Below are 21,247 nucleotides of genomic sequence, written 5' to 3' on the forward strand. Positions count from 1 at the left end.
CTTTTGTTCTAACGTTCTATACGAAAAATCTTACTTTATTTCACTAGTAAAATTTATATTGCTCTACAAAGCCATGAAACTAATCCCTTCCCCCATTGTTTGGCTAGATTTTTTCCCTACCATTATCTTTTTTTAGTAACCTTAAAATTTGGTAGCTTTCTCGCTTTCTAATTTGTATATTCTAACAAATTTCTAAATTAAAGAATAAAAGAGAATTTGTATAATTCTTTTTTTTTTTTTTTTGGTCATCAAAGCATGAGAAATTAAGAGATTAGATTCATTTATTTACTTTTCTACTTTATTTTTTTGGCATTAATTGATATAAATTTCTTAAATCTAGATTTCGAGTAGAAGTTAAGGATCAAATTAGCTCTTAGTTTTAGTTTATCGAATGTGAACGGTATACTATATATAGCAATAACTTATAAATAAGAAAACACACGGTGTTAATTCAGAGTTTGAGTTTTTTTTTTTTTTTCAACATATTGGAACGAAGGATTCATACTTATGACATCTTGGTCGATGTGTCATGACAAGTTAGGTTATCATTTTTGGAATATTTTTTTCAAAAAATTAGGGGTGTTCAAAAAACCCGGTAACCCGGACTACCTAATCCAACCCGTAGATTTTATTTTGGGTTGGGTTAAAAATGTTAAAAAATATTAAATTCGGATTGGGTCTCGGGTTAGGTCGGATCCCGAATATATATATATAAGTTTAAAAAAAGTCAAATTAAAATTATAAAAAAAAAAAAAAAAAAAAAAAACAGAACCAGTGACCTAACTCGGCTCAACCCGTAAATTTTGGGTTGGGTTGGGTTGGATTATCCTCCAAAAAAGAACTAGTAGGGTTCATTATTAGCCAACCCGAATTTTTGGGTTGGTCCACAAAAATCTTCCAACCCGGCCCAACCCAAACTATGTATGCCCCTACTAAAAATTATGTACAGATGTTTTTAATATACTTTAGAGGTAAATCAATTTTAGTCACCATACCAGATGTTTTTAATGTACTTTAGAGGTAAATCAATTTTAGTTACCATACTTTTAAATTTACAATTTTAGTCTTTGTACTTTTGTTTCGTATGAGATTTCTAGAGAAACGTAGAGTTGAACTTTTGTTTATATTAATTTAATGCAATGTAGATTGATTTCTGAATAACTTTTGTACCTCCAATGGATTGTTGTAACTCCTCTATTTATAGACTTGTTGGGGCATTTGTGGGCTTGGGCTTGGTTGATTATATACTTGGCCTTTGGGCCTAATGAGTTGAATTTGGGTCTTAGTTGGCCATTGGGCCAGAAGTAAGCCTATCTTTGGGCTCAATTAAACTTTAGCATCAAATAATAATATAAAAATTGACCAAATTAATTGATTCAATCCAACAATCAAGATGAAAACACATGACATCATCGGGATATGCCTATTTAAGTCTTCATGATGTATACCAAATGAAAGAATTTTATTATTGATCAAAAGTTATCCTAACAAAAAAGACAATCCCTCTATTTATAGAGAATTGAAAAGTAAAGTAATCATAATCCTAATTAATAAAAGAAACTAATGCTAATCCTAATCAACTACAGAATCTAATTCTAATCCTAATCCTAATCAATCATAAAACTAACTCCAGTTCTAATAAATCAAGGATTTGATCAAGATACTCTAAGTTACTCTAATCGTACAACATCATTCTATAACATCATTCTATCCCTCTCAAAAGATTAAAAAAAAAAGAAAAAACTAATGAAAGTACAAATAAAAAATTAAAAAAAAAAAATAATCCAAGTGACAGAGTGAAAATTCTCGCCGTTGTCTTCTCAGCCCGTTGAGTGTGATAAGCTTTAACTGAAAAGCCTTGAGGCTAAATTTTCCAAATCCAAATTGGAATGAAAATCCAAGTTTGAATCAAAATAATACTCCATTTGAAATTTCAGAAAATTAATTTGGAAATCAGACTTGAAATGATCTTGTAATAGCAATATGGATGAGTGGCCCAATGTTAAGGAGACCAATGTGAAATTCAGCGTTGTATCACTTAGGTTTAGAGTTTTTGAGGAAAATGCCAAAACTACCCTTGGTTTTATCCTCCTCTCTTCTTCACGAGCCTCTATCTTCAAACCCACAATTTTCTTTCTTCAACGTTAACTAGCAATAGGAACGACGGCGACTCTTTCCATTCGACTGAGGTGAAGGTGATTGCGTTCACGCCACTTTTTGGCACGCGATGATCAAGCGGTATTCCAACCAAGTCACAGCAATGAGGGAACGCCTCTCCAATGAAGATGCAACAGCGTTAATTAACTTCACTTTATAAATCCGTTAATGGATGAGATTAATATTTCATATAATGATCTCAAATCTTGAACAAGAGACTCCACCATCTCACTCTTTCGAGTAGAAAGACTTAGATCAACTACTCAAAAAGAGGAAACTACAGGATAAAACGAACATTTGACTCAGTTAATGAATGAAGTTAATTTAAATAAAAGGTTTAATTAATTAATTTTGGATCATTGTAGCTTATATAGGTCCATAAGTTCGCTCAACACGGACCAACAAGGATCAACTATGATCAAAGTGAAATTTAAAATATTCAAATTTATGAGGAAAAATATTAATTGTATTAGATACTATTAACTACTTGATTTATTATAACCTTTATATTATTGAGATTCAAACTGTATTATTTAATTTGAATAAGATTAGAATAAAATATATAATGGGAGAATTACTTTATTTGAATATATTCAAATAATCCATTATTTGGATGAGATTCATATAACTAAGTTATTTAATTTAAATAAGATTTGAATTAAATAATTGGAGAAAAAATTAATTAATTTGAACTGGATTCAAATAATTAATTATTTAATTTAGATGATATTCAAATTAAAGATTCTGAAAAAGATAGATATTTAAATATGATTTAAATATTAGAAACTATTTAATAAGAGATATTATTTCGGTAGATATATATTTAGATATTATTAAATATTAAAATAAAAAACCTCTGGAAAGGATTATCCTAATAGGATTTGAAATAACCCATAGAGTTTTATAAATAAGCCTATTGGGAGCCTTCATAGAACTCACTCTCTATAAAAATAATCTCTACAATTACTCTAAAACTCTCTCTCTAATATCTCTCCCAATTTTCTAAGAAAAGTTCTAAGAAAATTCTTCCTCTCATTCTCTCTATTCTTTCAAGAAGCGGTTCCCACATATCAGATCCTAAGGAAGATTTCGAGGAGGAGACCGGTTCGAGTAGAAGATTTTGTTGCATTTGTGGATCGACAAAGTTATGGGACTTAATCTTTTTCTTATTTATTTTTGTTTTTAATGCATTAAATAAATCAAAGAATGTGATTACACACTTCCGCTGGGATTAAATTCCCTTCAGTAACATCATCATACCAAGGATAGAACTTTCAATCGACTGCAAACGTTTTGTCCTAGTCTTCAGTGATACAACGGTGGGTGTCTCCGCCTCTTTGTTTTGGGAAGTCTCCACGTAGTAGGCTTCTTTCCCGCCATCAAGCCCAATCAATCTTGATACTCTGATACCAATTGTTGTATACCAAATGAGAGAATTTTATTATTGATCAAAAGTTATCAAAACAAGAAAACATTCTTTCTATTTATAGAGAAATGAATAGCAAACTAATTCTAATCATAATTAATAAAAGAAAAGAATCCTAATCCTACTAAACCAAAGAATCTAATCCTAATCCTAATCAATCAAGGAAGCTAATTCTAATTCTAATAAATCAAGGATTTGACCAATGTACTCTAAGTTATTCTAATCCTACCAGATCACTTCAACTTTAATTTGAGACACATGTTGACTTTTGATTAGTCCCAAATTCAATTATTTATGATTTTTGCCATTAATTTCAATAAATGACGTGGCAATTTGTGATTGGTCCAAAATTTCTAATTCAATAACTTTCAATAAATTTTTAGTTAGCTTGTTAAAAATAATTGACTAAAACATTATTTTCTACCCTATTTACAACAAGTTAGATACTACGTGCATTGTACGTGTTTTGTAAAGTTTGAAATGTAACTTAATTATAATAGTTTTGACTACAGAGAATTACTTTGGATAATTTTAATTTGGTAGGTAAATAATTATCCATTAATAGCTCAATATCTATTTATTATTAAAAAAAGGATGCTTGCATAGATAGCCATTAGACCATAAATATTAGAATTTATAGAAAAGGGAAAAGTAATTACAAATATGATACAAATTTAGGCCCAAATGTCTGAAAAGACCAAAAATTACATCCACGGTCTGACCCATTTTCAAGAGAAGCCCTACCATATCAAATCGTGCAAGACAATCACTGATAGCCATCCTTTGAACTGTGTGATTCTTCCCTTTGAACTGTGCGATTCTTCCCTTCAATTTCGCTCCAAAATTCAAAAAGTACACCCCTTCAACTCTTCGTCTCTTCTTCACTTATTTAAGGCATCGTTCTTCTCTTATTCATCTCTTCTTCTTCCATTCTTTGCTTTTTCTTCATAGAGAGAAAACATTTGAAATCGTATCACTGATTTAAGACATCGTTCTTCTCTTCTTCGTCTCTTCTTCCTCGATTATTTGTCTCTTCTTCACAGATAGTCATCCTTTGAAACCATCTTACTAATTTAGGCATCGTTCTTCTTCCATTGATAGTAGTGAATTTGATTCTTCGGCTATTGTCTATTCCTACTGATTCCTCTTCCAAAATCCTAATATTAGTGTGAGTAATTTTGATTTTAATTTCAAATGATATTTGTTAATATGTTGTTGATAGTTCATAATTTCCTTCAAATTAGGGCTACATGCATTCTCGATCTTTTTTAGGAACTTCTCGGAGATTCATTTTTCATCCTTTCAAATCGTCTAACTGATATATTCCACATTCTGTGATAACTTTTCTTTCTAAACAAAAATTGATTATGTGAAGTTCATTGTACCATGTTTGATTTCTAATTTAGTTTGCAAGTAATCACAACTATATTTTTTTATGTATATTGTTCCTGTTGATTGTAATAATAGTATGTTGGTAGTTCATTGATAGTTTGGTGACGGCTTTATCTATGTTTCCTATAATATGAAGGTAACAAGTATGTTTCCTATACTACAGCTTGATATCATTAGTTGGATATCAATAGTGATTCATTGATACATTAGTTTGTTGATTGTTTAATTAGGGCTATAAATTGGTATTACTTATAGCATTTTGCTAATTGTTTAATTATGCTATCAAATACATTTTTGGTAGTTACTATCAGTAATATTATTTTATTGTTATCACGGATAGTATCACAAAAAGTATATAACATAAGACGGATATCATTAATATCATTTTTAAATGATATCCTTAATAGGCTACTATCAATGATATGAAGGTAATGTTTCCATAAAGTGATATTGTTGTTGCTTTTTTTTTTTAATATAAATGAAGAAAGGAAAGATCAAACTATGGGAAAGATCAACATCATCTGCAAAAAAGCCCAAGAGGTTCAAGTTTCATAATCTAATGATATTTTATAAATTTATACATTTGTAGTTGTTTATTTCTTATATGTATGTTGGTATATAAACAAGAAAATATATTGATTATTCCAAAAAGTGAATGGAGAAACCCATTGAAAGTGAACCATTTCATAACATTAGAAGTCCAATCCAACATAGGAAATTTAGATAAACTATCACTCCAAAAATTTAGAAAAGGTCCTTTTAGGCACTTCTTAGACATGAAAATGAAAATGGTGCTCATCCAACTAGTATCACACCCAATCAGAAGGTCATGCACGACTATAAAACAAAACATCTTGGCCTTTAATATAGAAGGACACTTTTTAGAATTTGGCCTTTAAGAATTTTGTTTAATAACAGGTTTGAATTGTGATGACGACCCAATATATGGTTTCTATAGTGAAAAGGAATCAATGGACAACACAATTAGGAACTTCTTCTTCAAGACAAATACGAAAATTGTACGGAGAGAGCTTCAACCTACCTTTAATTTGTTAGGCTTTGATGCCAATATACCCATTGATCTAAGGGTCAAACTTGCCAACTTGTATTTTTTAGAAAGCTTCCTAATTCCTACCCATGGACATAATAAAGTAAGTTAGAATCATCTAAATATGTTAAATGATGAAGAAAAATTTAGATCTTATCCACTGGGGAGGGTGTCTTTTGAACTTACTATGAAGTTTTTTAAGGAGGGTGACATCAATAAACCTTCTTCAATTTTTCTCCAAAGATTTTCACTTGCATTGGTTTATTGGGCTTTTAAGGTGATACCAAGACTTCCAACCCTACTATTGGATTTGCATGAAGAATAAGAAGTGTGCTAGCTTTCAAAAAGAGCTAATATTCCTAGTTTAATTTGAGCTCCTTAGTGGATTTTATGTGTTTATTTCCCTATTTTGTACGTATTGAGCAATCAAGAGGTAGAATAAATCATTTGGTAAAGAACGGGGTTAATTTGAAGCAATTTGGAGTTAATTTGAACATTCTGGCTTCAAAGAAGTTGAAAAGACCAAAATGCCACCAAGTACCACTGAGTATGAGGCAGCCATCGAGTACCATCGAGTACCATTGAGTAAGAGGCTGTCAAGTAATCAAGAAAATGCTACCGAGTGATCGAGAATCGAGTATCCAGCTGTCAAGCATCGAGTAGCAAGTTTCTGGCAGTGGACGCAGCGTTGCAACGCTATTCCAAACGTCTCGATGCTCCAAGCTGAATCAACGCCAACATCCCAATGCATCCTGACGCTTCACTCCTACGCTTGAACGCATAAGCATCAGCATTACAACGCTTCTTTAGAGCGTTGCAATGCTGCGAAGAATGACTGTCATGGAGCTGAACGCGTGCGCCACCCAGCGTTGCAATGTCATTCCAAGTGTTGCAACACAGCGATGAATCCTATAATTATATCTCCTCGGCCTAAGTCAAAAGATGTTGAATTTTGAGGGGATTTAGGTCGACTCTTGGAGCTGAAGCATGGAGGCCGAAGTCAGGCTTTCTTTCTTCTTCTATTTCCTTTAATTTTTAGTGTCCTTAGGTTAGATTTATTTTATTTTCGGATAATGAACATATATTGGATTGTATCCCATTAGTTTGTCTATGAATCAATGAAGTAATCTTTCGATTAGTTCTTGGATTAAGCATTCTTTGTATTTTGATGAGTTTCCAGTTCAATTTTTATGCTTTAATCTAGAATTATGTTTTTCTTTATTCTTGTTTGATTTAGATTTTCTTTTATGTATGGATTGACGTCTCTATCATGTATGCACATCTTCACTAGTTCAATTCAAGCTCGCACGTATTCTTGTATCGTCCATGCTTTAAATTTACCCTTGTAGCACAAATAAGATAAGCATGCTTAGGTTTTTTTCGGCTATCCATGAATCTTTGCATCGCATGTTTAATCTAGATTTGAGGAACAAATTGATTATTTGAATATGGATTTCATGACATTAATCAACATAGTTGAATCCTAAATCTTAATGCATGTGTTTCTAGTTCTTTCTGGTCGTTGAGGACCCAATTGCTTTTAGGAGCATGTAAGTTAGTTAGGGCAAGACTTTCCAACCTCAAATACGAATTAGGACGCTCGATCGATTCGGATTAATTAATCTTCGGGTTTATAGAGATTAGTTAATTCATATTGATTGAGTAGTTATGCATGCATAATTTGAATATATGATATTTGGGCTGAAAACAATGATTTAATTTACATCGAATAGGTACTTGATCCGAGAACTAAACGAATCCATTACCGTTTCATATATCCATTGTACTTTACTTTTTACTTGCATATTTTCAATTTCAAAACCACCAACCAAAACCCAGTTTTTACTTTTTACTGTATTCAAATTTGATTTCCAAGTTGCATAATTATCCCTATATAGTTTATCAGACACCAACAATTGTACTAATGTACTTGTCATTTTGAAACATATAAACAGATTTTATAAGTGAATTGATTTTAAACTCAATCATGTTTTTAGCAAAGTAATAATATACCCAAGATTTGCAACGATACTACAGCAAGACATTCTTGACTAAACACTATCTCCTGAATAACTCATATTCTAATAGTCATTTAGCTACAGTTTTTTGTCAGAAATTATTAACTCTTTAGTAATTCTATAAGTGTAACCCTCTAATTTTAGACCTCAGAAGTCCGATCCCAACGATGCTTCCGAAGTTGGAAAGTCAAAGTTCAAACCGATTTTAGAAATCCTATCCATTTCTAGAGTTTGAGTTGTTCCAAATCCTATGTTAAAACCCTTTGAGGGGATAGCTATCGTTAAACGACTAGCGAGGCCAACTTAAAGATGACAAGCAAGCGCAACATAGGTACCTCACGGTTCAAACCAACAGAAGAGACCATAGGATATGTTGACACATATCTTTCACCCACTTACTATGAACTACTTCCCCCATTCACTTTGATCTTGATCTATGATGAATACTTTCTGAATGGAGGTCATTCCCACATGACACGAAGTGCTGCACGGATCTCATGGTGGAAATTATCTCTGGATATGAGAATTGAAATCAATAAATCGTATATTTGATTTTCTATTGAACAACTTTCCCTCATTCACCATGATCAATTCACACAAACCCTTTGCGAATGGAGGTCATTCCCAAGGTGACACGAAGTGTCGCATGAACCTTTCGGTGTGAACATCTTGAGAACATGAAAATTTTAAAATTAAAACGTCATATTTGATTTTAAAGTGAACAACTTCCCTCATTCACCAAAATCCTGATTCATGTAAACACTTTCCAAATGGTGGTCACTCCCAGGGTGACATTAAGTGCCACATGAATTTCAATTGTGAACACTTAGCGACATGAGAGCTAAAAATAATCATATCATATATGTTTAATAATCTCCCATTGAAGTGTTCTAACATATCATATATGTTATTTGATTTTCACTGAAGTGTTCTAATAGCATATTATATATGTTATTAAACTCCCACTGAAGTGTTCTAACAATTAAACGAGGTATATGTTTCTTAGGTTTGTTTTGGCTAATTAAACAACTTAATTCTAAGTGTTTATCCAAGTATAACGTCATAATTGGATTTAACTTACGATGTCTAGGTGATAAAGTAGTTTTAAAATCTCACATCGCTCACGTATTAGTCATAAAACCAGTTAACAACACTCAATTATTCGGCCATAATCCCCAGGTAGGAGCTGTTCCGTAGATCGTCAACTTAAATACCTCTAGCCTTCGACAGGATTATATACCAGTTGAGTTTGTAACCCGAGTTTTACAAGTTTAATGACCTATTTTAACTATTAAAACGAGTGGTTAACCTACGTGAGCATGCAGCTGTTCTTTATTATTAATTTAAAATGTCTAACTCAATTTTATAACAATTTAAAAAATTTTAGACATGCTAAACATCCACAACATTCATCAAAGGCACTTAATATTTAATATAACATTTATATTAAATAAAATAAACTCTAAACATGTATATTATATATTATAACACTTTATAACATACTTTCAATGCATATGACATGCTTTCTATGATGGGATTTTAAATCTACATGACATACTGTATGCACATACATGATTTATTTAATTATAACATACATCACATGTATAAATAATTAAACACATATTGATATGGTTTTAGTTTTGGAATTTTCAAGCAAACCAAGACCTAAGAATTACAAAAACTGCAAGAAATAGCTTCAAACCGCTTCCGAACCGCTTGAACCGCTCCAAACCGAACCCAAACAGCTTGAACTGGATGTGAACCACCTGAACAGGACAAATCAAAACACTTTTAAAGTTAAACTGAGTCAAGTTTGAAGAAAACTGGCCAAATCGGTTAATCCTCGATGGTCCTCGCTCAGTCAACTGGTCAAACTCATCAAACCAGTTCAAGAATCTCGCTGCTGGACCAAAATCTTGCTCGGTTGAACAGAATCTCACTCCTCATTGAAATCTCGCTCAAACTCGATCAAAATCTCGCTCGAAGTCAAAATCTCGAAGGAAATCTCACTAGAACCTCCATAAGAATCTCGCTCGACGCTCAATCAACATCTCCCTCAAACTTGAAATATCGCTCGACGCTCGATCAAATTCTCGCTCGAACTCGAAATCTCGCTCAAATATGAGCAGATGCTGAAAAACTGGTTCTTGTTGCTCGACCTTCTTCACTTCTTTCTTCAATTACAACTTAATTTCAACTCTAATAACTCCAAATAAATTAAAAACTCTTAAGCACACATATAAGTTTATCAAGCAAGAGCCAATTACAAATTTAATCAAGGAATCAAAGAGAAATTAAATACAAAAACTCAAAAAACCAAAAAAATGTACCATTTTCATATATCTCATGAAAAACACCCACTATACAAAAATTAAACCAAATTGAATGCTTAAATGATGCTCTGATACTAATTGGAAAAGTATATAAGCATGCAGCGGAAGCAAAAAAGATCAATAAGCATTCTAATTCATCAATTTTGGCTATAAATAAAGCATGCTCATACAATAACAAAAGGGTTTCAAGTCATGCCTTTGTAGAAACTTTTGAATCACGAATTCAGCTGCAAATCTTCTCCAAATCTTCTTGTGAACCACCTCAAGGTCTTGTCTACTATTCTCTTGGGGCCTTAGATTGAGTTGTGTGACTCAAAATAAGCTTGAATGGAGGGATTTTGAAGAAGAAACTCACCGTAGAAACTTGAAGAACACTTCTTCAACCTCTTGAGTTTTCAACAAAACTTCAGCAAGTACAAAAAAATTTCATTATCGAATTTCATTTCAATCTTCTCTTTTTATTGCAGGACAATCATGTAATGGAGATTGCTACATGAGGAACACCTCATGTTTGGAAGATTGAATCAATCAGAAGTGGTCTTTGAGTGATCTCCTTGGTTGAAGAAAGTGGAATTCTCCCACTTTTTATTTTTCAATCTTTCCCAATTTGTGTTTTATAAATTGATTTCTAAAATCAATTTAGTTTTCAAATTAAAAACTTTATTAATTTTACAAAATTAATTTCATAAATTAGTTTTCTAATAAAATTAATAATAAATAATTAATTAAATAATTTAATTAATTCTAATTAATTTAATATCAAATATTAAATCAATTTTACACAAATTTCACCTTCATGAATCCTTATTAATGAATTTAATATTTAAGTCATATTTAAATATTAATTGATTCCCCAATTCCATTGAGTATCAAAATTAAACGCGTAATTATAACACATATAATTACTAATTCCCTTAATTTTAATTTGAACATTTCAAATTAACTTATCACGCTACTCAAAGGCTAATCCATTTACGATCTAGGGACCTATAGATTATGGGTTCCAATGATCCGAGATTAATTGACTAAGCTTTTTACACTAAATTAATCCCCATTCATTAACTAATGGGTCACTCCACTAATGCCCATAGTTGCACTCCACTTATTGTAGATATATTATATCCACGCGATATAACTATGATTAATAAGTTAATCCTTCAGAAGTTGTTCATAATAATGGTTGGGTCAAATGTCTGTTTTACCCCCAATATTACCTTTTGTTCCTTAAGTTCTACTGATTCTCAAATGAACAATTGGTTTGTGATCCGATGAAAAATCGAGTCCCTCTTGGGCCAATGAGAAGGTGGGGCCCCTTGTTCAAGACCTGGAATCAGCACTTAAGGGAACAGCTTCTCTATATCCTTAAAAGCGGGTAGGAGAGATTCGATCTTGCAGCCTATGTCTCCAGCTATCTACCCGGTCTTACCCTTGAAATTGAGGTTTATTGAGCTGGCGTTGTTGAACTAACCTTCACCTATGCAAATCTAAGGATGATCCTAAATAAACAGAAGTTCATAGTTAGCTCAGGATTAAGGTCAAGTTACCTAGGTCATCGTTTTGAAATAGTCAGTCTTAAATAGTAAACAGTGTTATAAAGTAAGAGTGACTAATTTTGTGGTCCGATCCTGTACAAATCCATTGCATAGGACACCCCTACTCCTCATGTTATAACATGTATGAATTTGGATCACATCGTCTGTAGCACTTTACAACTCTTCGTAACAACTACAGAGTGGGTCGCATCCAATAGTGTTACCAGAATAAGGCACCCAACCTCATTCATATACTATAGACCATTTTGACTATTTACTCGAACCTGGTCCACTTTTATGTCTCCACATAAAGTTCAAGTACTCATGTAATAGTCATGGATATTTTAGTTTATTGGATTTATTTCTAAAACAAAATAACCAATTCATATATATTAAATAACAACTTATTGAATTTTCAAAATAAATTTATTGTTTACAAACCACGAGTTTTAGAACATAAAACCCAACAAAAAAGTATACTAACATAAATGATATATGCATGTAGACTGATGTTAAAACTACTGAGGACAAGGAGGCTGAAGAAAATAAGGTTCAAGAAAATGAAGACAATGAGGCTCAAGAGAATGACCAACAGAAACAAGATAATGAAAATGTTGAATTGCAAGATGAAGAGAAAGATCTTGTAGATGAAGAGAAAGATCAAGAAGAAAAAATAGATAAAGATAAGGAAGAGGAAGAAAAGGTAGATAAAGAACATATAATAAAAAAAATGGAATGATAAAAAAAGGATAAGTATTGATTGATTGATGTTTTGAAGTGTAGGGTTAGCATGCTATCAGTGATGACATACTATTGATAGCCTTTAATCTCTAATAACATACTATCAATGATAACATCTATCACTTATAGTACAAATGATAGGAAGCTTTATTTACTTTACCGATAGCGTATTGATAGATATCATGTTATTTTTTGTTTCATGATTTCAGGTTGCTGAAATGACTCTTAGAAAGAGTCCAAAAAAGTATAGACCAAAGGTTGCAACTAAAAATATGGACGAGTTTGTTGTTGAGAATAGGCCGAAGAGACAAACAGAACTAACCAAGAAAATTTTGGAGAATACAAGAAATATAAAAAGAGACAAAAAGAAGGTCCTTCCAAAGGTGTCTCCCAAGGTGTCTCCAAGCAAAATTACAAGGCATTCTCCAATATGGAAGGATGATGCTCCAAGCTTTAATATCAAAATATCACAACTTTGATCGTAGTGTTTCTTCAACAATAGATAGACTTTTATTTGACAATGGATCAATGCTTATGATTTTGTTTGAAATTAGATTGTTATTTTACAAGATATTATTATTTTAAATTGCATATTGTTCAATTTTGTATCTTTTAGAATTGAAATTGATATAGTTACAACTTTCAATTTATTTCGGATTAATCCATGTTTCAAACATTAAACACAGCTTCTATCACTAATAGCATGACATCAGTAATAGGCATGCTATCAGTTATAGAAGCTATCACTGATAGCTTTTGTGTATTACTAATGCCAAAATGCTTATCTTTTAGTATTGTTACTTTTATTGAAATAAATTCTTGGTGAGAGAAGACATTTATTTCATTTGGATATTCAGATAGTTAAAGTGGATGAAATAAATTCTTCAAAAATTAAACACTGATATATTCCATTAAACACTTGAGATCAGTGATAGAAGCTATTACTAGTAGCCTGATATCAGTCATAGAAGCTATCATTGATATATATCAATATAGAGAAATATCAAAAGTTTCTTTCCTGTGGCTAAAGAAAATGCAATCAAAATAAAATCATCATATTGGCTAAGGAATATAGATTTATCAACTACAAAGTCTGTTTCTCTGGCTATCATTGATCAATTGACAAACATTAGTAAGAAAACAAGTTGTCTCACTATCTACCATTGATAAATTGACAAACATCAGTAACAAAAAAAGTTGTCTCACTAACTATCGTTGATAAATTGAAAAACATCAGAAACAGAACAAGCTTCTTCATTAACAATTGGTGGCAATTTGCATGTCCTTCAATTATGGCCGGGACAAGGACATCGATTGCACTTCAAGCTGCTTTTGTTTCCACCAATCGACAATATTCTTTGTTTTCGTGGTCGTTTAGCTAGACGTTTAACTAATGGAGGTAATACATTCACACCAACATCAACGAATCTTCAGTCAGAATGATTACCAATAAGTTGATAACAGTGTACTAAAAGAGTAATAGTCCGACATAAAAGCATATATATCTAAATTTAGCCAACAAATAATAGCACAAGTATGAGCTCATGGAAACTCCACAAAATCCCAAACACGTCAAATGCATGATTTAGAGGCCAAATTTACCACAAAATGATTGTCTTCATCAACTGTAAAAAAAAATATAATCGAGAAAATGTAATCAACTTGGTGAATTAATGGCATGTCATCAAATACTAAAATATAAATAAAAATGTAAGTGATATCATCACTACCTGATGAAATGTTTATAAAAAAAATATTTGTGATTTCAAGCTATCAGTGATTGTTTCTATCACTGATAACATGTTATCAATCACAAAGCTATCACTGATAAATTGAAATTAGTGATTTCTTCTACATTAATTGTTAATTTTGTACCTTGAAACTTCTTAATTGACTGTGTTGCCCTCGTAACTAAGAATCTATCTAATTAGTCAAAACGATCTTCATTGATAATGCAGATTGACCTTTTTTCTTAAAATCAATTTTGAAGTATTTCTCGAATGGAATCAAGTAGCGATGCAACAAAGAACTCTCTATGCGAAATATTATTCAAGAACTCCGAAATATTTGTGGTCATGATATTATACCTTCTTCTCCTAGAATATGCATATGCCAAATTCTCAAAACCAACTTTACTGAGATATTCCCGAATAGTAGGATATGTCGATTCCATCCGTTTCATATAAAACTCAAACTTATCAATTGTATAAGCACTACTACAAAACTGGGCTTTAATGTTTGTTTAAAACTGACATCATAAGGGTACAATGTTGGTTGAAAATCGACACCGAAGATCGTATTATAAAAGGTCTTTAATATCGGTTGATAACCAAGATTTCAATGCCAATTATCTTTATTATCAGTTTTCAACCGACATTGAATACTATCTTCAATGTCGGTTTTCAACCGACATTGAACATTATCTTTAATGTCGGTTTTCACTTACTTTTTATCGATAACTGTCTGTAACTAAATGTCTATCATGGTTTTGTTATTAAAAAAAAAAAAGATACATATATACTCTTTTTTCCTTAAGAATGTGCAAATCAATAATATTTTTCTTTTATCGGTACATGCACAAAATAAATTCTTAATTACTATTATATATACAACTCAACTTTAAACAAACACCAAAATTAACTAATTCATAACAAAGAAAGTGACAAATTGTTTAACTAACCTATCAACACGTTATTGACCAATATATACATAAAACTCTAAAGTCTGAAGATCTAGAGAGTTGGTTGTCTACTTTGGAGGGTTATATAGATACATCCAGCAAAAAGAAAAGAAAAAAACTAAAATAATCATGCAACTAAACTAAAATAATTGCGCAACTAAATCTCATCATACCAACAAAATCTTGCTGATCTGGAGGATTTTCCTACAAAAAAAAAAAAAAAAACATGCATTTTCTTAGCATATCGAAAACTATAGTTAAAAAGTAAACATCACTGTAAAAGTTCAATAGATTATTTATCATGGTGTTTTTACTAACTAAGATATTTTAAAATTTCTTCTTCATTTCTTTAGAAAAATTTATAAATTTACAAACTCAAATAACTTAATGAAAACCATAAACAAATTTTATGAAACCAAACAATTAAGCTTGTCAAATCTATGAGAAAAAGACACTAGTACAAAATTGGGCTATAGTAGCCATGAACAATTTTAACAATTTAAGCCATGAAAAATTTAAAAATTTAACAACCCAAGCATGGAAATAAGAAATTGATATCAAAACCAAAGACAAAACTAAAAACATGAAGCGGTGAATTATCAACAACAAGACTATTTATAAGCCTTATGTTCCAATATTAAAATTAAAATCAACTTATCACCAACCTATTATTTTCACTACATTCATTGATGTCTTCTAGCACACTAATGATAAATCCAAAAACAACATGACTATCAACCATAACAAAACTCACTAATAAAGACATTAACATAATATCAACTCTCTTTTTCAATAAACCAATGACTACCAAACAACCAATAATATCAATAGGAACTTGTTGTCAAGGCCAAAGACAAAACTAAAAACACGAAGCCATGAACTTAACCACAAAACTATTTATAAGCCACATGTTTCAATATTAAAATTAAAGACAACTTATCACCAACATTATTTTCAATACATTCATTAAAGTCTTCTAGTACACTAACTATAAACCTAAAAACGAATCTATTACTACCATAACTGCAAGATAATCATATCAATTCATTTATAGAAAAAGTTTGAAGACATACATAATAAAAGTAAATTTAGAGAATGATAATAGGGAGGCGTACTTTTGTGTTGGCCACTATAGTTGGTCTTCTAGGCTTGATAGGCTCCTCTCAAGCTCAGTTGCAGAAAAATACATAAACATGAAACATATAATCCTCATCTATGTTTGTATTTGTCTAAGAAAAAACATGAACAAACCTTTATCTAAGCAAACAAACCAAAAAGTAAGTATCTCAATGTAGAAAAGAAATTTACACCACAAAGACAAAGCTACTGGATTTTGAAATCCAACTGTTGTTCTATTGCAATCAAATATAACACACATGAAAACATATGACGATTCTTAAAACATTTTCAATTACAAAAGTAAAAATATCATATCCAACAACACAATTTAGTGCAAATTTCCAAAAATATTTTACTTTGAAAAAAACTTTGTTTAAGCATTCTGAAAATCAAAGAGACCAAGAATAATCAATTTATATATTTAACTTGCATATCTAGGAATGAGAAATAGAATGTGAAATAGAATGAGAACTTACACCAAACATTATGCACGAATTCAAAATTAAATCAAAATTCAAAATATACATCTTTTGCAAATAAGGGAAACATAAATTCAATTCAGAAATAGAAGAGAAAGATGACAAATAAGTTGAAGAAGAATTTAAAAATTTGATGAAAAAGAGAGAAGAAAAGAACACAGAGTTTTACGTGGAAACCCCTAGAACAGGGAGAAAAAACCACGATAGAAGACTGATTTTTATTATTATTCTGATGCAATGAATACAAGAAGACCATCAATAAATAGACAAATAGGAAGCCTAGGGGCATAGTAAATTACAAAAATGCCCCTAGGTTAAACCATTATTTTCGACACTCCCCCTCAAGTTGAGGCGTAGACATGAATAAGACCTAACTTGCTAACACAATAATCAAAACTTTGTCTAAGCAACCCTTTCATGAAGACATCCGCGACTTGTTGATTTGAAGGGATATAGGGAATACATATGCTTCCATTGTCCAGTCTCTCCTTGATGAAATTTCTATCGACCTCCACATGTTTTATTCTATCATGTTGAACCAGATTATTCGCAATACTTATTGTCGCTTTATTGTCACAAAACAGTTTCATCAGAAGTTCACTGTCTTGATGGAGATCTGACAAAACTTTTTTAACCAGATCTCTTCACACATTTCTAAGCCCATGGCCCTTTACTCAGCTTCAGCGCTACTTCTGGCTACAACTCCTTGTTTTTTTACTTCTCCAAGTAACCAGATTACTCCAGACAAAGGTGCAATACCCAGACGTTGACTTTTTATCAACCACAGAACCTGCCCAGTCAGAATCGATGTAAGCTTCAATACAGCATTTATCGAACTTCCTGAACATTAAGCCCTTACCAGGAGTTGCCTTCAAATATCATAAAATGCGCTCAACGGTCGTCATATGTTCCTCATAGGGAACTTGCATTAACTGACTGACAACACTCACTGCGTAGGATATATCGGGTCTAGTGTGGGATAAGTATATTAACTTCCCAACTAGTAGTTAGAATCTTCCTTTGTTGACGGGAACTATGCTATATTTATTACTAAGCTTCGCATTATACTCCACAGGAGTATCAATAGGTTTACACTCAATCATACCTGTCTCTTTGAGTAAGTAAAAACTGTACTTCCGTTGAGAAACTGAAATACCCTTTTTTGATCGAGCCACTTCCATCCCGAGGAAATATCTCAACTTTCCCAGGTCTAATCTCGAACTCCTTGGCCATTTTCATTTTAAGTCTCATAATTTCAACTGCATCATCACCAGATAAAACAATGTCATCGATATAAACAATGACGACTGCAATCTTCCCTGGAACTAACTTCTTTGTAAACAATGTGCGGTCTGAGTGCCATTGGTTATACCCTTGGGCTTTAACAAAGATGATGAATCTGTCAAACTACGCCCTCGAAGATTGTTTCAACCCATAAAGTGACTTCTTCAGTCTACAAAGTCGGTGCTTAAATTGACTCATGAAATTGGGGGGAGGACTCATGTAGACTTCCTCTTCTAGTTCCCCATTAAGGAATACATTTTTTACATCCAGTTGATGAAGAGGCCAATCTTTATTCACTGCAATAGACAACAACACCATGACAGTATTAAGCTTGGCCACGGGAGAGAAGGTCTCAGGGTAGTCTATTACAAAGGTCTAAGTAAACCCTTTGGCAACCAGTATAGCCTTATATCTTTCAATCGTCCCATCAGACTTGTATTTTATGGTAAAGACCCATTTGCATCCAACGGTCTTATGTACTTCGGGGAGAACAACCTGATCCCACGTCCTATTTTTCTCAAGAGCCCTCATTTCTTCCATAATTGCAGCCTTCCATTCGGGAGTCTCCATTGCTACATGTATGCTACTTGGTATCATCACTATATATAGATTGGTAGTAAGAGCCTTGAACTCGGGTGACAGGTTACTGTACGTCATATAACTGTGCATAGGATACTTTGTACAAGATCTAATGCCTTTCCTCAAGGCAATGGAAAGATGGAGAGAAACGTCATGGCTGTCCATCTTGTCTAGTTTTTCACCATATTCGGTTGTCTGCTTTAGGGGTTCATCTTCTAAAGAACCTTTCACATATTCATCTTCACTAGTACCACTTTCATTCTCTAGAGTCGTTTCCTCAGCACTGTTATTTTCAATTGTCTCTACATTTCCCATGGTGTCTTTGGCAGCACCGTTAACACCTTTTTCATCTTAACCCACTCTGCAAGTATCAGTCTCAGCACAAGTACCAATATCATTAATGGCAAGAATACAAATACCTAGAGCTTATGCTGGGTCAGACTCATGGACCAGAGCCGGAGAAACGACAGGTGGCACTGTTTCCTTCCTGAGATTCTTCCTATAGTATGTTATCCACGGGACTTGATTGGTGGGAAGGACACATTCGACAGGTTCAGATTCAGGAGATAACTCTAAGGGTACTGAATAAATGGACCAATTAGTCTCTTCACTAGAATCCTTCCCCTGAAGATGACTAACTGAGAAGAACGGCTGATCCTCGAGAAAGGTAACATCAATGGAAACAAAATATTTTCAAGAAAGTGGATGGTAGCATTTATATCCACGTTGGTAAAGAGGATACCCAACAAACACATATTTCTGAGCACGAGAGGTAAACTTCGTGCGATTTGGACCGTGTATATGAACAAAGACAACACAACCAAACACCTAGAGTGGCACATCAGGGATAAGGCGGGTGGTTCTACGCTTGTAACTAGATACCCTCACAGACCATTGACAACTATCTTGGACACATCGAAGCACCATTGCTCTTGAATTTGATCTTATAGTCTTAAATTCAAAATTCTTCTTAACTGCTATCAAGTATAAATATTGTGATAAAATCTCTTTACTAGCAAACACATCATTTTCTTTCAAATCACGAGCAATATGTATATCCATAATCACTTGAAAATTTCCATCATCAATCATAGACATTGAAAAAGGAACAACAGACAAATAATTCTTAGCTCCACTAGAAACAACATTAGAAGATAGTTCCAAACACGAACTAGTAATATGAGCAACCAACGAATGTCTTGTATTTTGTTCCTTAACTAAACCCAAAAACCAAGTTACATCCTTATCTTCACGAATTTCAACTTCATTCATAAAAAAATCTAATAAAGTGGAAAGTTCTATTGAAGAAGTAGATGCAATCAAACAAATTTCCTTCACCATTAAACCCACAAAATCTTTACAAATCATTATATCATCTACTAAAACTCCAGTAGATTTGTAATTCACATAACAATGTTTTTTAGTCCATATTTCAATATGAAAAAAACTGATAGAATAACCATGTCTTAAAATTCCTGTGAAAGTAAAACAAAAACTCGTGAATAACAATACCAATAGTTCTAATATCTATCAAAAGCAAATATAAATCTATCACTATCACTGATACAAGTCTATAACTAAGCATGTCTTATATTAGTCGTAGTCACTATCAATGATAGCCAACTGATATGTTCCTATTGATAATAGCAGCTTTTAAACCCTAAGCTAATATAGTGAAAATTGCATAAAAATCATAAATGACAAACAAAAAGCCAAAGGTAGCCATAATATCAAACATCAAAATATATTGATATGTTTCTACAAATATCAAACAAAATAACAAAGAAAAGAGTGAAGAACGAAAACCTCAAAATCATTAAAGAAAAGATTAAAGAACACAATATCTTAATTAATCGATCAAACCTTAAAATAAAAAAAATAAAAAGTGAAGAACATGATGAAGAAAGCAAAAATTCATGAAAGCAAAACAAACTCCCCTCACAATCTACTTTGCTCACAATGAGATAAAGAAATCATTAGGATCTTAAAAAAAGAGGGAAAAAATAGAATAAGCTGAAGAAATTAAAAAAAAAAAAAAAAAAAAAGAAAAAGAAAAAGAAAAAAAGAAAAGCCAAATCAAAAAAAAAGAAAAAAAATCACGATCAAAGATGCAAGGGAGAAAAGGAAAACGAACTCACAATCTAAAGACATGGAGATTGAATCGAAGAGGAAGCAGTAGAAGGAAAACAAAGACGCAGAACTCGGTAGATCAAAAAAAAGGAAAAGGGAAATGCAAAAAAGGAAAGTTAATAAAAGGAAATTTAATAGCCGGATGTGTAATTAAGGGTAAATTTGGAATTTTAAAAAATTCATAGCTTGACCGGTCAATATTTACCATATTAGCAAATATTTTAAATGTGGACTATATTTTAAGGTTATTTTCTTGTTTGTATTATTTGGTACAAATTTTCAAAAAAAAAAATAAATAAATAAATAAAACATTGTAAAAAAGACAGACC

At 32.0% G+C, this 21,247-nt stretch overlaps 1 protein-coding gene and 1 long non-coding RNA gene across 2 annotated transcripts; one reads left to right on the forward strand and one right to left on the reverse strand.

The window, feature by feature from the left end:
• Positions 1–6,550: 6,550 nt before the first annotated feature.
• On the forward strand, positions 6,551–13,126 carry LOC120084603 (myb-like protein X). The gene is made up of 3 exons (XM_039040411.1): positions 6,551–6,598; positions 12,412–12,609; positions 12,857–13,126. Exons 1-3 carry the CDS (start codon positions 6,551–6,553, stop codon positions 13,124–13,126), a joined length of 516 nt encoding a protein of 171 aa, XP_038896339.1.
• A 1,163-nt stretch (positions 13,127–14,289) lies between these two features.
• LOC120085374 lies at positions 14,290–21,016 on the reverse strand. Its single transcript, XR_005483909.1, has 3 exons — positions 20,927–21,016; positions 16,443–16,556; positions 14,290–15,531 (listed from the first exon to the last, which is right to left on the reverse strand). It is a non-coding gene; the product is annotated as an uncharacterized LOC120085374 (long non-coding RNA).
• Positions 21,017–21,247: the final 231 nt, after the last annotated feature.

The sequence above is a fragment of the Benincasa hispida genome, chromosome 9, assembly GCF_009727055.1.
Source record: "Benincasa hispida cultivar B227 chromosome 9, ASM972705v1, whole genome shotgun sequence".
Lineage (NCBI taxonomy): Eukaryota > Viridiplantae > Streptophyta > Magnoliopsida > Cucurbitales > Cucurbitaceae > Benincasa > Benincasa hispida.

Bases quoted from the DNA above. Each gene is read 5' to 3' on its own strand.
- LOC120084603 (XM_039040411.1), top strand. From the start codon at position 6,551: ATGCCACCAAGTACCACTGAGTATGAGGCAGCCATCGAGTACCATCGA. The intron at 6,599-12,411 runs GTACCATTGAGT...ATATGCATGTAG, and splicing joins CAGCCATCGAGTACCATCGA to ACTGATGTTAAAACTACTGA. The intron at 12,610-12,856 runs GTAGATAAAGAA...TCATGATTTCAG, and splicing joins ATAAGGAAGAGGAAGAAAAG to GTTGCTGAAATGACTCTTAG.